The sequence below is a fragment of the Physeter macrocephalus genome, chromosome 14 (genome assembly GCF_002837175.3).
Source record: "Physeter macrocephalus isolate SW-GA chromosome 14, ASM283717v5, whole genome shotgun sequence".
Classification (NCBI taxonomy): domain Eukaryota; kingdom Metazoa; phylum Chordata; class Mammalia; order Artiodactyla; family Physeteridae; genus Physeter; species Physeter macrocephalus.
This window is the reverse complement of record NC_041227.1, coordinates 41,305,479-41,322,499: the sequence shown is the minus strand read 5'-3', so window position 1 is coordinate 41,322,499 and position 17,021 is coordinate 41,305,479. Positions and strand designations below refer to the sequence as shown.

The 17,021-nt window shown below is 43.9% G+C and overlaps 1 protein-coding gene across 1 annotated transcript in view; it reads left to right on the top strand.

Annotated features, from left to right (window-relative positions):
* Window positions 1-13,712, top strand: part of PYGB (glycogen phosphorylase B) — a 19,995-nt gene extending 6,283 nt beyond the window's left edge. The window contains exons 2-3 of the mRNA XM_028498001.2: window positions 11,719-11,820; window positions 13,704-13,712. Coding sequence (XP_028353802.2) covers window positions 11,719-11,820; window positions 13,704-13,712 — 111 coding nt within the window. The remainder of the gene's footprint in view (window positions 1-11,718; window positions 11,821-13,703) is intronic.
* The last annotated feature ends 3,309 nt before the right edge of the window (window positions 13,713-17,021 follow it).

The following is a 17,021-nucleotide window of genomic DNA, read 5'->3' as shown; positions in this document are numbered from 1 at the left end:
ATACACTACCAAATGTAAAATAGATAGCTAGTGGGAAGCAGCTGCATAGCACAGGGAGATCAGCTCAGTGCTTTGCAACCACCTAGAGGGGTGGGATAAGGAGGGTGGGAGGGAGACGCAAGAGGGAGGGGATGTGGGGATATATGTGTACGTATAGCTGATCCACTTTGTTATACAGCAGAAACTAACACAACATTGTAAAGCAATTATACTCCAATAAAGATGTTAAAAAAAAAAAGTCTGGTTAACAATGCCTTCAACAGGATCTTCTGGAATAGGAATTATATGTAATTTCAGTTTTAGCTGAGTGTCTTTTCTCAGCCTTGAAACACCTTTTTTTTTAAAAGGTGAAAGTAGCTCTGTTGAAAACACCGACTTATAACACTGAGCCACAAGTGTAGTTTGACATGGTCCAGAACGCTAACTATAAATTGATTAGGCTCTGGCTATCTGTCAGGGACAAGGTGGCCTCCATGATTATCTGGCTCTGGGATGGGGTGAGTAGACGCTTTGTAGAGCTTAATGGCACATAAGGTGGAAGGCAGAGGACTGTGACACTGACGTCATGTAGCACAAAGTGAATTTGTTCCCTGCAGAACTAAGTGATCTCTGAGTGTAAAATCCCTGTAGATTTTACAGGGATAAAATACTGTGATTTTATCATATTTTACATTTTCCAAGTTGACTTTGTGCAAACAGACCTGCGTTCTACTCCTAGGTACCAGTACCTAAAATAAAAAACGAAATTCGTGGTCCACATTGAGACACAGCCCACCAGTTAGGGGAAGCCAAGGTTCCCTGGCACTTCGCTCTGAAAGAAAGTGCGAGTGTGACTTCATAGGTTGGGCCTTAAGAGGTGTGGTAGATGAAACTCAGCATCCTCACACAAGCACAGTAGTGGTTTTATAAAGCTTTTTCCTCCAAAAAGCCCCTCAGACACAGTGGCGTGTACGTGGGTACATGCTCAGTGAGGACAGGGGTGGAAGGGCCCCTCCCCCCAGCAGCCCTCCTCTCGCTGAGCTGCTCAGGCAGGGCGGCAGGCTGGAGGTGGCCTCAGTGCCTCTGTAGAAGCTGGGGGGCCCAGCAGAGCTGACTTCTGTGTTGGGTCAGTGGTCAGTGTCCCTGTGTCATGTCAGGGCCAGCTCTGGCTGGCAGGAGCCACTCTGTGCTGCGAGAGGGCAGCTCGTGGGTTAAGATGCTGCTGCGGCACCGACAGAATCTGATAGACAAGAGGAGTGAGGCTGCGTGTTTCTGGCGCAGGCGGACACCTTCCTGGCCAGATCTGCCTGTAGAATCAGGTTCTTGCTGGTGGTGAAGTCGATTGCCCCAGTCTGTGCTTCGATGCCCTGAGTGTTGAAAGTTCTTTCTTTCCTGTTCTGCAGAGTGTTCAGACCCTTCTGTTAAACAAGGACTCTAAACACACTTTTAGGAGAGGGAAAAGAAATTGGAGGTCTCTGAAAGTCCAATTCTATGTATTAATCTCGGTTGTATAGAGAGCAAAATGAAAGCTCTACCTATTGACATTAAACTCCATTTTCACAGAGTTCATTAACTCCTGAGATTCTTTAGGAGATTAATATGTTGTATAATGTTTGTGTTGATCATATTTTCATCTGTGTCGAAGAGCTTTGTTTATGCTTTTCTGTGATGTTACCTGTTGGTGTGAGCTTTGCATGTAATAAATAAACTCAATTTATAAAAAACTTAAGGCTGCCTCTAGGCCGTTTAACACTTGTTACAGCCATATTGCAAAGAAGGGACTCTGCAAGAAAGATCAGTGACCTAGTTCAGGCCTGCAGACAGCCCCCCCCAGAGCTGTGTGGCAAGGTTAAGGGGTCCCTGCTGTTCTCAGGCTCAAGCAGGTGAACATCTGGTTCTCGATTGCCACCCCTGAGCTGGGAGGCTCTGTCCAAGGTTGCACAGATGGCGCCGGGGAGGCTGGAGGGGCTGGAGAGGTAGGAAGGGGCTGGGCCGGGCCTGCGATGGCCTTGGGCCTGCAGCAGCAGAGTTTGGGCCTGGCAAGGAGCTGGCCCTTTGCAGGTGGTTTTTTTCCAGAATTGTCACCCTGTTCTTTAGGTTCCACACCCCTCCCTGAAAATCTGGCCAGGTGAGGGGACCAGCAATGCCGAGTCCCAGGTAGGCATGGTGCTATCAGAGACATAAAGTGACCAGGCCGCCCCACCGGCCGCTGCAGGAGCTGGGATGGGACCCAGTCTACGTGGTTCAAAATCTGTGCACGTCATTGGCCGGCTTCTCAAGTGCCTTCTTCAGTTTGATGGTTTCACGCTGAACCGTCTTAAGGAAACTGGGGAAAACAAATCAACACATGTGAGGAAACAATAAAAGTTCTCAAGTCACACAGACAAAAACAGCAACAGAAAACAAGGCACAGACCCTGAGTCCAGAGCTCCAGCCAAGTACAACCTGCAGCGGTGTCTGGCGCAGAGCTGACTGTGGTCGGTCCTTTCTGAGTGGGCAGTTCTGGGGGGACCCTGGATGCCATGCTGCTCCTGCTGCCCTCTTGTTCAGGATGTCGCAGGAGGCTGCCCGGGTAGGTTTACAGAACTAAATACATAGCTGAACCCTGGACACCCATGTTGAACTTGGGAGGAAGATGAAAGAGATTCAGAGGCTTTAAGACTAGGCCCAACATTTTATCCCTCAGCACCCATCTCTTAGAAAAAGAGATAATCAGGCTTCCCTGGTGGCGCAGCGGTTGAGAGTCCGCCTGCCGATTCAAGGGACACGGGTTCGTGCCCCGGTCCGGGAAGATGCCACGTGCTGCAGAGCGGCTGGGCCCGTGGGCCATGGCCGCTGAGCCTGCGTGTCCGGAGCCTGTGCTCCGCAACGGGAGAGGCTACAACAGTGAGAGGCCCGCGTACCGCAAAAAAAAAAAAAAAAAAAAAAAGAAAGATAATCAAGCTATTTTCATAGTGCCAGTTAAAAGTTGGAAACTTTAGCAGAAAGATCGAACTACAACTTTTAAAATACATATTTATAGTTAAAGGCAAAATAAAAACATCTTGATCATATCCCTGACCTGCCAACTTTTTTTTTTTTTTAATATTATTTATTTATTTTTGACTGTGTTGGGTCTTAGTTGCGGCACTCGGGATCTCTCATTGTGGCGCGCAGACTTCTCTCTAGTTGTGGTGCACAGGTTCCAGAGCGCGTGGGCTCAGTAGTTGCAGCGCATGGGCTTAGTTGCCCTGTAGCATGTGGGATCTTAGTTCCCCGACCAGGGATCAAACCTGCGTCTCCTGCATTGGAAGTCGGATTCTTTTTTTTTTAAATTTAATAAATTAATTTATTTTTGGCTGCTTTGGGTCTTCATTGCTGTGCATGGGCTTTCTCTAGTTGCAGCGAGCGGGCTTCTCATTGCAGTGGCTCCTCTTGTTGCGGAGCACAGGCTCTACGTATGTGGGCTTCAGTAGTTGTGGCTCATGGACTCAGTAGTTGTGGCTCTCAGGCTCTAGAGTGCAGCCTCCGTAGTTGTGGCATATGGGCTTAGTTGCTCTGCGGCATGTGAGATCTTCTCGGACCAGGGCTGGAACCCGTGTTTCCTGCATTGACAGGTGGATTCTTTTTTTTTTTTTTTTTTTTTTTTTAATTATTTTTAAAGGTTTTTAAAAAAATTTATTTATTTACTTATTTATTTTTGGCTGCATTGGGTCTTCGTTGCTACACACGAGCTTTCTCTAGCTGTGGCAAACGAGGGCTACTCTTTGTTGCGATACGTGGGCTTCTCATTGCGGTAGCTTCTCTTATTGCAGAGCACGGGCTCTAGGCACGCGGGCTTTACTAGTTACGGCACAAGGGTTCAGTAGTTGTAGCTCACAGGCTTTAGAGCGCAGGCTCCGTAGTTGTGGCACACGGGCTTAGTTACTCTGTGGCATGTGGGGTCTTCCTGGACCAGGGCTCGAACCCGTGTCCCGGCATTGGCAGGTGGATTCCTAATCACTGGGCCACCAGGGAAGTCCTGGAAGGTGGATTCTTAACCACTGGACCACCAGGGAAGTCCCCTGCCAACTTTTTTTTAATATAAATCTGATTCTTTTTTAAAAAAAATTTATTTATTTATTCATTTTTGGCTGTGTTGGGTCCTCGTTTCTGCGTGTGGGCTTTCTCTAGTTGTGGCGAGGCGGGGGCCACTCCTCATCGCGGCGCGCGGGCCTCTCACTGTCGCGGCCTCTCTTGTTGCGGAGCACAGGCTCCAGGCGCGCAGGCTCAGTAGTTGTGGCTCACAGGCTTTGTTGCTCCGTGCCCTGCCAACTTTTTATAAAACCTCTTGGGAGAATCCCAGAAATAGGCATGGCCTTCATGTGTGCCTAGAAGAAAGGAATAGCTGCTCAAAACATTCACTCACTCTCTCGGACAGCTGGGTGTTGTCGTCTCAGTGTGTTTTCACGTTGATTACTAAGCCCCATCTAGAGGGAGGTATGGTACCATGCTATCGGAACCCCATATAATAATAAATCAGTTCAAGTGTAGAGTAAATAGCGTCCAGAACGATGAAAAGTCAGGAGGAAGCAATGGGCCGTGAGCAGCAGTGACAGCGGTGGTGGAGCAGAGGACACCTCTGCAGAATTACTCGTTACACTGCGACGTGTTTGTGATTTAAAGGACGCTGGAATTTTTTTTGTATGTAAGCATGTTCTTTCAATTTGTAGATTTAATATATATGTAACGTTTTCTTAAATTACATATTGAAAAATTTTTTAACATTTTATTCATTTTCTTTCTTCAGGAACACTAATTATGCAAATGTTAAGTATTCTTTGTCTTCTGTATGGGTGTTTTTCTCTCCAGTCCTCTTCACGATTTTCCCCCACTTTGCTCACTTTTCCAGCCAGCTTTTTGTTTTCAGCTGTGCCACTGTTTTGCATTCAGTGCTGCCTCCATTTCTGTGGTGGTTTTATCTCTTATTTATTTTACTTCTTTCCCGTGCTTGGTTGAGTCCCTTTGTTACCTTATCAGTGTTTCTTGATGTCTTAGATGGGTCTGTGTTTATGGATTTCATGTGGCCCTTGGTAAATGTTGGGTGTTCTTTGCCTGTTGTATTTCCTGTCTGTTCTGTTTTTCTTCTCAGGGTGTAGACCCTGAGCTCCATCTCTGAGTGGAGGGGATTCTTCCTGAGCCAGTTGCTTGCAGCTGGATGATGGGGCAGGGCCTGCTGTGTGCAGCATGGAGGGAGCAGCCCCTCCTGGTTCCCAGTTTTGTGGTGTGTGTGTGTGTGTGTGTGTGTGCGCGCGCGTGCGCGCGTGCACAGGCACACTGGTGTTAGTGAGTGTGCGCCGTGGGTGTGAATGCATGTACACGTGTGGGTGTGTGAGTGGGCACGCATGTGAGTGTAAAGTGCTTTGTCCTTTCATCGGCCTCAGAAGGCAGAGACCAGCAGTGGACAGTCACCCTCATCCCTCCCCTGCAGCTTGGTGGTGAAGTGGTACAAGGGGCAGTTTCTGGCTGAGTTCTGCCTCCCTCAGTTTCCACCTCTGTTTTCCTAGGGTCAGTGAGTTTTAGGGAGAAGTGGGCAGAGACATTTTTATCCTACCACCTTTACAACTGGAAGTATTCTATCTTACATACAATATTTATTGAGATAAAATTCAGATACCATACAATTTACCCATTTAAAGTGTACAGTTTATTCAGTGGTTTTGGTATATTCAGAGTTGTGCAACCATCACCACAGTCAGTTTTATAACATTTTCATTACCCCAGAAAGAAACCCCACGCTTTTTAGCTGTTACCCACCCTAAACTCCCTGTCCGCCTGTCTTAGGCAACTACTAATCTACTTTCTGTTTCTGTAGATTTACCTGTATTCCATATAAATGGAATCATACAATATGTGGTCTTTTGTGACTGGCTTCTTTCATTTAGCATAATGTTTTCTAGGTTCATTCTCATTGTAGCTTTATCAGTACTTGATTCCTTTTTATGGCCGAATAATATTCCACCATATGGATATATCACATTTTATTTATCCATTCATAAGTTGGTGGACATTTGAGTTGTTTTCACCTTTTGACTATTAAATACAAATCTTTTAGTGGACACAGGGTTTCATTTCTTTCGGGTATATGTCTAGGAGTGAAATTGCTGGGCCAAATGGTAAACTGTTTAACTTTTGAGGACCTGCCAGACTGGTTTCCAGAGAAGCTGTACCGTCTTACATTCTCATCAGCTAGTTTTCAGATCCTTGCTAACCATTTGTTATTATCTGATGGCTTTTTGATCATAGTTGTACTAGTGGATGTGAAGTGGCATCTCATTGTGCTTTTGATTTGCATTTCCCTTATGATTCATGATGTTAGGCATCTTTTCATGTGCTTATTGGCAATATGTATTTTCTTTGTAGAAATGTCTGTGCAGATCCTTTGCCCAACCTACCACTGGGCTGTCTTTTATTATTGAATTGTATATATATATTCCTGATACAGATCTGTTACCAGCTATGTGATTTGCAAATATTTTCTCCCAGAAGAACAGAGCTGGAGGTATCACGCTGTGACTACAGTCACAAAGCTACAAAGCTACAGTCATCAAAACGGTATGATACTGCAACCTAAATGTCCACTGACTAATGAATGGGTAAAGAAGATGTGGTACATATATACAATGGAATATTACTCAGCCATAAAAAAGAATGAAGTAATACCATTTGCAGCAACATGGATGGACCTAGAGATTATCATACTAAGTAAAGTAAGTCAGACAGAGAAAGACAAATATCATACGATATCACTTACATGTGAAATCTAAAAAAAAAATGATACAAATGAACTTATTTATAAAAAGGAAACAGACTCACAAACATAGAAAACAGACTTATGGTTAACAAAGGGGTAAGGGGGGTGGGGGAGGGATAAGTTAGGAGTTTGGGATTAACATATACACACTACTACATATAAAATAGATAATCAACCGGGACCTACTGTATAGCACAGGAAACTCTACTGAATATTCTGTAATAACCTATAAGGGAAAAGAGTCTGAAAAAGAATATATATATGTATAACTGAATCACCCTGAAACTAACACAACATTGTAAATCAAGTATACTCCAATAAAAAAACAAAAACAAACAAACTAACAAAAACTAGTATGATACTGGTGCAAAAACAGACACATAGATCAGTGGAACAGAATAAAGAGCCCAGCAATAAACACACCCACTTAACGGGCAGTTAATCTAGGACATAGGAGGCAACAATATGCAATGGGTAAAAGACAGTCTCTTCAACAAGTGGTGCTGGGAAAACTGGGCAGCTACATGTAGAAGAATGAAATTAGATCATTCCCTCACACCATATACAAAAATAAACTCAAAATGGATTAATGACCTAACTGTAAGACCAGATAATATAAAACTCCTAGAATAAAACATAGGCAGAACACTCTTTGACATAAATTTTAGCAGTTTTGTTTTTAATCTTTCTCTTAAGGCAAAGGAAACAAAATAAAAAATAAACAAATGGGACCTAATTAAACTTAAAAGCTTTTTTTGCACAGCAAAGGAAACCATTGACAAAATGAAAGACAAGACCTACTGAATGGGAGAAAATATTTGCAAATGATACGACCAGTAAGGGGTTAATATCCAAAATATATAAACAGCTCATACAACTCAATATTAAAAAAAAAAAAAAAAACTGATTGGAAAATGGGCAGAAGACCTGAATAATCATTTTTCCAAAGAAGACATACAAATGGCCAACAGGCACATGAAAAGATGCTCAAAATCACTAATCATCAGAGAAATGCAAATCAAAACCACAATGAGATGTCACCTCATACCTGTCAGAATGGCTATCATCAAAAAGACCATAAATAACAAATGTTGGCGAGAATGTGGAAAAGAGGGAACCCTCCTACACTGGGAACGTAAATTGGTGCAGCCACTATGGAAAACAGTATGGAGGTTCGTTAAAAAACACAAAGTGTAACTGCCTTATGACCCAGCAATTCCACTCCTGGGTATATATTCGAAGAAAATGAAAACACTGATTTGAAAAGATATTTTCACTGTTTACAATAGCCAAGATATGGAAGCAACCTAAGTGACCATCAACATATGAATGGATAAAGAAGATGTGGTCAATATACACAGTGGAATACTACTCATAAAACAATATACATCCAAAGAAAATTAAAACACTAATTCAAAATTATGCACCCCAGTGTTCATAGCAGCATTATTTACAATAACCAAGATGTTGAAACAATCTAAGTGTCCATCAGTAGATGAATGGATAAAGAAGATGTGATATGTATATCACAGTGGCATATTACTCAGCCATAAAAAGAAGAATGGATAGACTTGGAGGGTATTATGCCAAGTGAAACAAGTCAGACAGAGAAAGACAGATACTGTATGTTATCACTTATATGTGGAATCTAAAAAATAAAATGAATGAATATAACCAAACAGAAATAGGCTTGAATATACAGAGAACAAACATGGTTACCAATGGGAAGAGGGAAGAGGGGAGGGGCAAGATAGGGGTAGGGGATTAAGAGGGACGAACCCCTATGTATAAAATAAATAAGCTACAAGGATATATTGTACAGCACAGGGAAATATAATAATTTCAAATGGAGTATAATCTATCAAAATTGTGAATCATTATGTTGTACACCTAAAACGAATAAAATATTGTAAATCAACTATACTTCAATTTTTAAAAATTTCCCCATTTTTGTGGGTTGTCTTTTTTACTTTCTTAATTGTATCAAATGTTTTAAATGTTGATGAAGTCCAGCTTATCTGTTTTTTCACTTGTGCTTTTAATGTCATGTCAGAAGAAACCATTGCCTAATCCAAGGTCACAAAGATTTACCCCTATGTTTTCTCCTAAGAGTTTTATAGTTTTGGCTCTTACATTTATGTTCTTGATCCATTTTGAATGAATTTTTTGCGTATGGTATGAAAGAGGAGTCCGACTTTCTTCTTTTGCTTGTGGATATCCAGTTGTCCTAGCACCATTTGTTGAAAAGACTATTCTTCCCCACAGAATTATCTGGGCACTCCTGTTGGAAATCAGTTGACCATAAATGTGAGGGTTTATTTTGGACTCTCTGTGCTCTTCCATTGCTCTGTGTGTCCTTCTTTATGCCAGTATAGTCTCACTGACAGTAGTTTTGTAGTAAGGTTTGAGATTTGTGTGAGTCCTCCACTTTTGTTTTCTTCTTCAAGATTGTTTTGACTATTCCAGACCCCTTGCATTTCCATCTGAATGCTAGCATCAGCTTGTCACTCTGTAAGGAAGCCAGCTGGAATGTTGACAGGGATTGTGTTGAATTTGTAGATCATTTTGGGATTATTGCCATCTTCACAGCATTAAGCCTTCCAATCCATTGATATGGGATGTCTGTCCATGTACATAGGTCCCCTGCCTGTGTATTTTGCAAGTTGGGAGCCTCTTTCTACCTGGCCCATCCTTTCAGGCTGCTTCTTGGTTCTGAGGGGAGTAGTTTAAGAACAACTACAGTGAAGTGTGAAGTGATGGTGTGAATGCTGCTGGAAAAACCCAAAGGGCAGCACCACTAAAACGGCTGTTGGCTGGCAGACGGCCACCAGGTTTCCTCAGATGTTTCTGGTCAGCTGCTGGTCAGAATTCTAAGCAAGGTATAAGAAAGCACCTTCAGTGTGTCTCTGCCCAAATGGTGGGTTCTGAAGCTGCTGGTGCGGGGCTCAGCAGGTCGCCCTCTGCAGGTGTCTCCGTGAAGTGCACAGGCCCCAGCAGCCCTCTTGCCACCTGAGGAGAAGGAATCCAGACCTTTCTTCTCCCTGCATTCTGCAGCCCATAGGGAAATAGATTTTTTAGATTGTATATTTTGGAAATTTTATAGGAAAGGTAAAACCGTAGCGCAGCCAACACTCTGCCCTGGATTCACACCTGAGACCGAGACGTGTTCTCTCGTCATCGTGCACGTGCACAGCTCACAGATACACACCCTTTCAAGGCCTGGTTTTGCTCTTTTACGTTTTACTTAGAGGCAATATTAGATTGACAGAGGGTTGCAAATAGAGTATAGCATGCCCACGTGCCCTTCACGGCTGCCCCCAGTGGTAACATCCTGAGTGACCACAGCACAGGTATCAAAACCAAGAAGTTAGCGCTGGCTCAGCACTTCCTGTCAGTTCTTCCTCTGATGGCCTTTCTCTGTCCCGGACCTAATCCAGGGTCCTCAGGGCATTTAGTTGTCCTATTTCCTTAGTCTTCTGTCTGCAGTGGTTGTTGGTCTTTCCTTGTCCTCTGTGACCTTGACAGATCTGACGGGTGCTGGTCAGGCAGTTCCACAGATGTCCCTAACTTTGGGTCTGACCATTGCTTCTCACCGTCAGTCTGGGGTTGGGAGTTTTGGAAAGAAAACCGTGGAGGCGAGGTCCCCTTCTCATGACAGCATATCACCCGACCTGTTACTGGTGAAGTTAACCTTGATCATGTGGGGAGGGTGTCGTCACAATCCAAAATTGTGAATTTGCAGTTTTCCCTTTCCAGACTATTTGTCGGAAGGGAGTTGCCGTGACCAGCCCACCCTCAGCAGGAGGGGGATTGAGCACCACACCACCTCCTGGAGTGAAGGCTGTCAGAGAATTTGGGGGCATCTGCTAAAACCACCACGGTGATTAAGATTATTTGGGGGGATACACTTGGAGGGCTGTGCAGAATATCCATTCAGTCCCTAGAGCCACGGTGGTCACCTGCGCAGCTGTTACTGTGCTCTTCTTTCGGTGGTTTTCCATTCCTCCTATTCCTTCTGCATTTATTAATCAGAATTCTTCTGTAGGGAAGCGTTTTTCCCTTCTCTCATCAAGGGCTTACTCTTTTTTTTTTTTTTTTTTTGAGAGTTCTAGTTTTATTTTATTTTATTTTTTTGTCCGTGCTGTGCGGCACGAGGGATCTTAGCTCCCCAACCAGGGATCGAATCTGTGCCCCCTGCATTGGGAGCGTGGAGTCTTAACCACTGGACCTCCAGGGAAGTCCCAAGGCCTTACTCTTGACAGCTGGAGGCAGCACGGAGCCCTGTATGAGAGCAGGACTCTGCGGGCCAGATCTCAGCTCTGCCACTGCCTCCCGTGGCCCATTGGGTGGTCGTGTGGGCAGATGGCACCAGGCGTGGGAAGTGTTGAACCCTGCTTGGCCCCCAGCGAGTGTCATCACCTCGTTTACACGGAGGTTTACCTCTCAGTCCCCCAAAGCCAGCAAACAGTCAGCAGGTGGAAGTAGACGTGTTCATCCGTCTATCCCGTTGTGTTGACCATGCTGTTTGCGCTGAGTACTTAGTGCAGGTATCAGAAGCTGTTCATCCTGCAGGGCTGTTTCACCCCGAGTGAGTGATGTGGTCTCCTCCTCGAGAGCGTGGCTGGGAAGAGGCCCCGCCAAGCTCAGACCTGGCTCTATCTGTCCTGGGAGTCTGTTCCCCACTACTGCCCTGCCCTGCCTCCCTACCTCAGGCAGTGGTTCATTTCCATCCCCTTGGGGACTCCAGAAGGGCAGTGAACAGACTACTTTCGAAGGGCCCCCACTAGGGGTCTGCCCCTGGAAAGCTGAGGTTGGCCAAGGCCGAAGGGAGTGAGCCCATCTTAGGGACGTGCAGGTAAGTGCAGGGTTGACTGAGCGAAGCCCCTAAGAAGGTCTTCTCGGCACCGGAATCTTCTCGTGTGTGGGGTGGAACGCACAATCTAAGATGCTTCCTTTTGCTTCCTCAGCGCATCTACTATCTTTCCCTGGAATTCTACATGGGCCGCACACTGCAGAACACGATGGTGAACCTGGGCCTTCAGAACGCCTGTGACGAAGCCATCTATCAGGTATGGGTCCTTGGGGCCAGGCTGCTAGGTGGCCTCTCGTGGGCACTGAGTCTTAATCCAGGCCCTGCAGAAGTGAGCGCTGCCATCTGGGATGGGAGAAATGGCTCAGGTGTCGGGGAGAATGGGTTGGTGAGCGACACTCCTGCTCAAGGGGAGAAAACGCAAGGGGATGGGAGCTAATGCATTGGAGGGCACGGACTGGGGTGCATTGTGATGCCAAGGCTTGACGCTTCTAGACCTTTGCACTCCGTACCCCAACCCCAGGTGGGTTTACCACGTGGCAGAAATGGCTGGTATCGTCCCATTTCTCTCCACTTTATTGAGCCAGTGACTCTCACCGTCTGCTCCCCTCCCCCCCCCAAGACACTGGCCCTGCCCTCTAGTTATAAAATTGCCCTTTCTCCCCTACTCAGAGTAAACACTGCCTTTGCCTGAGCGTTCGTCTTTGACAGCTGTTCACTCAGAGGCCTCACCCTTTCACAGTTGATTTGCAGTTTTAGGGCAGAGCTGGAATTGGCTGTGTCTGTTTACTGTCTGTGTATCCCCCTGTGGACACCGTCTCCCTCCCGCACCGGACGCTCAGTGTAGGATTTCTAGAGTGTGAATGGGCAGCACCCCTGCCCTTTGCACGTATGTGGAAGGGTCCTCACCAGAGTCGTTCCTTCCCCCAGCAGCTGCCCCTGCCTTTGCTTTTGTTTGGTTTTGGTGTTGGGGTGGGAGGTGCTCTGGGGGCTTTGTTGGAAGCAGGGTGGTGTGAGCCTCCTGTGGCTGTCAGGCTCTGGCATCACAGGGGCTCCTGTCTTCCCTCCAGGACTTAGGGGAGCCAAGCATCTGGGGTAAGTAGTCTCAGTTGGCACAATAAAAACGTGGAAAAAAAAAATGACTCCCCCAAACAGGAACCTTAGGCTCACAGTTATCTAAAAAGATGGATGTCATCCTCCCACGTGATTTGTCATTTGAGTTTCATTTACTGACTGTGAATGTTAGAACATGTCTATAAGGACCACAGAACAGTGGCATTTACAGTTGTATAAAGCATTTCATTTTTTGAAACATTTTCTCTGTATATAATTCTTACAGATAGTAAATATTTTAGGGAATGTTTATACCATAAATATGCATTATCTGTTTATAATGTTTTTAAAATATTTACTTAAAATGGCTGTTTATTATTCCTGAAGCCAATTTTTTTTCTTTTTTTGGCCGCACTGCAGGCTTGTGGGATCTTAGTTCCCCGACCAGGGATTGAACCCTGGCTCTTGGCAAGGAGAGCACAGAGTCTTAACCACTGGACCACCAGGGAATTCCCTGTTTATAATTTTCACTACACAAATAAGATGTTAATTGTAGAAACTTAGAAAATACAGGGAGGCATATATCTTTTTAAACATTGTACATTTTTTTCCCCTAAAAGTGGTATTTCACTTGCCATTTAGCTTTTAATTAAGCTTGTGTTTGAAAAGTTTCCACGATGACAGAACTTGAGCATCTTCAGGCACATGTTTGCCTGGCCTTCCTTCCAGGCACAAGGCGGGTACCAGATGCTGTGGGTGGGACTGTCAGTGATGCAGGGCTGGAGGCCTCCTCCCTCCAGGCTCCCCAGTTATAGTGCAGTGTCAAAAATAAAACATGCTGGCACTGCATCACCCAGGGCTAGTTCTGGGAGCGGGTTACACTAAAAACTAGAAATTCAGAAGAAGCCACTATCTCCTGATTGAGCGATCAAGGACACATTTAAAATTTTTTTATTGTAGAAAACTTTATATATGGAAATTGAGTGACTGTTATGATGAACTTCTTCCACATACCATCACCTGGCTTCACCAGTCCTCAAGCCCAAGTCATGGCCGGTCTTGTTTCCCTTATGCCCCCACCACTCCCAGATTGTTTAAGCCAATGTCAAATATAATATTGCACTTGTAAATATTTCAATGGATATTTTTAAAGATAGGGTCATACCATTGTGACCTCTAAAATATTAACAATTCTTTAATATCAGTTTTTCAGGCAGTGTACAAATTTCTCTGATCACCTTAAATTTTTTTTAAGTAGTATGTTCAGAAACTTAGTTGCATTTGGTTAATATATCTCTTAAATCTCTCTTAATCTATGAGCGTTTCCTCTTTTTTAATTTGTCTGCCTTGCAGTGTATTTGTTGAAACTGGGTTTGTTCTGTAGAGTGTCCCCAGCTTGTGTTTAACCTGCTGCTTTGTCCAAAGGATGTCTCGGCACTTCTACTCAACATTGTACTGATGGAGCTGGGGCATTTAGCCAAGGAAATGAAATAAGAGGTATCCACATTGGAAAGGAAGAAGGGAGGCTATCTCTACTTATAGATGACATGACCTAGAAAATCCTAAGGAATCTATTAAAAATGTATTAGTACAAATGAATGGGTTTGGTAGAGTTGCAGGATAAAGATCAATATACAGAAATCAGTTGTATTTTTATACACCTGCGATGAACAATCCTAAAATGAAATTAAGAAAACAATTCCATTTAAAATAGCATCAAAAATAGTAAAATACTTAGGAACAAATTTCCAAAAGAGACACAAACTTATATTCTGAAAACTATAAAACATTGTTGAGAGAAAGAAAACCTAAAAATGGAAAGACATCCCCTGTTAATGGCTTGGAAGACTTAATGTTACGATTGTAGGGACTTCCCTGGTGGCGCAGTGGTTAAGAATCCACCTGCCAATGCAGGGGACATGGGTTTGATCCCTGGTCTGGGAAGATCCCACATGCCGTGGAGCAGCTAAGCTCGCGAGTCACAACTACTGAGCCCATGCGCCGTAACTACTGAAGCCCACGCACTCTAGGGCCCTCGTGCTGCAACTGTTGAAGCCCGCGTGCCTAGAGCCCGTGCTCTGCAACAAGAGAAGCCACCGCACCATAACCAAGAGTAGCCCCCGCTCGCTGCAACTAGAGAAAGCCCACGTGCAGCAACAAAGACCCACGCTGCCAAAAAAATAAAGATTGCCAGACTCCCCAGACTGATCTACAGATCTTCACCACAGCGCCACCAGGGAAGTCCCAGGAAGGTTTTAGACTTTCTGTCAATTAGCTACTTCTGTGCCTCTTCTGAATGCTCTCAAAATGAAGGCAAAACTTGCCTTCCTAGGCTGAGGTGTGCCTACAACATTACAGGTAAAAACGTAAAGGAACAAACATCTTGCCCACATGCACCCTGGGCCTGTCTTCCTTGAGTGTCTGGTCTCTGAGCTAAGAGACGTGTCAGGAGTAAGAGGTTCCAGCGTCAGGTTTGGAAAATGTGGCAGTTAAACACGTTTCTTAATGTTGAGCTGGTAACGTGTTATTAGGTACATCCTATCTCCCACACACACCCAAAATATTTTGGTGGAACACACTCTTTGAAATTGCTGTAGGAGTCAGTATTTTGAAATTTCAAATTTGAAATTTGGAAGTCAGTATTTTGAAATCTTAATCAGATTGTTGTACATGTTAATACCATTTGATTTAATAGATACTAAATCATTTCTTTATGACTAATGTTTTTAATTTTCTCACAACTTAGTTTCCACCCTTTGCAGTTTGTCAGATCCTCAAAGTGTGGTCTGGAGACCCCCGGGGTCCCTGAGACCTTTTCAAGGGGGCCTCTGAGTCAGAACTATTTATTCTTATTCGCATGAGTCTGTGTACGGTAGGCTTTCCAGAGGCTCTATTGTGTGTGATATCTTAACAGATTGAATGCCATTAAAGAGATTTATAAAAACGTAAAACACTGCCACCCTTTTCATTATTTTTTTTGGTTGTTTTAAAAAATGTAGTTATTTTCCATTAAACGGTGTTGTTTGTGTTAATATGTAATGGGTTTGTTGTTTTAAGATGAATTCATATATACTCCAAAAAATTTCTCCATTTTAATTTCTAATTTGATAAATGTTGATAGATATAATCTCAATAAACAGTAACTCTTTAGGTCTTCCTGAAATCAAAAAGTTTAGAAACCACTGATCAAGGTAATCAATGAGGGAATTCCCTGGCGGTCCAGTTAGGACTCTGTGCTTTCATTGTGGAGGCTGAGGGTTCAATCCCTGTTCAGGGAACTAAGATCCCACAAGCCATGTGGCGTGGCCAAAAAAAAAAAAAAATAGTAATTAATGAGTAACTTGTCAAGTTTAATACACTAAAGCCAGATTAATGGAACAATTATCCATCTATCCTAATTGAGAGCCTTAAGATCTGCATTCTTTATTTGTTTATTTATTTTTGGCTGTGGTGGGTCTTTGTCGCTGCGCAGGCTTTTCTCTCGTTGTGCTGAGCGGGGGCTACTCTTCGTTGCGGTGCGCAGGCTACTCATTGCAGTGTCTTCTCTTGTTGCGGAACATGGGCTCTAGGCACGCTGGCTTCAGTAGTTGTGACACGCAGGCTCAGTAGTTGTGGCTTGCAGGCTCTAGAGTGTAGGCTCAGTAGCTGTGGCGCACGGGCTTAGTTGCTCCGCAGCATGTGGGATCTTCCCAGACCAGGGCTCAAACCTGTGTACCCTGCGTTGGCAGATGGATTCTTAATCACTGCGCCACCAGGGAAGCCCCAAGATCTGCATTCTTGAATGGTTTTAAATCAGGTGCTTTCTCTCTGATGTTTAACCTACCATATCTGTTTCACAAGATTGTTTGAATGCGGTTGGAATAGATAGGAAAAGTGCTTTTAGGTTTTGGTATAAGATGTCATGTAAATATCATTAGACCGTGGGAAAGTAGAGAGTTACTAAAAGCATTGGCTTCTTTTTAGCATACATGTTATAATCTGTCCACTATAAATAGGTTAATAAGGCGGCAGTCAATATCTCTGGCTATTAAACCATGTCTCATTTTGACTGTTAATTCTTAAGTCATTCAGCAGCTTTTGAAATACCTGGAAGCTTCCATTTTCATGCATTGATTAAACACCAGATTTTTAAAAAATTGAAGTATACTTGGTTTATAATATCGTGTTAGTTTCAGGTGTACAGCAAAGTGATTCAGTTTTATTTTTTTTTCAATTATTTTCCATTATAGGTTATTACAAGATATTGAATATAGTTCCCTGTGCTACACAGTAAATCCTTGTTGTTTATTTTATATATGGTAGCGTGCATCTGTTAATCCCTTACTCCTAATTTATCCCTCCCCACTTTTCCCCTTTGGTAACCATAAGTTTGTTTTCTATATCTGTGAGTCTGTTCCTGTTTTATAA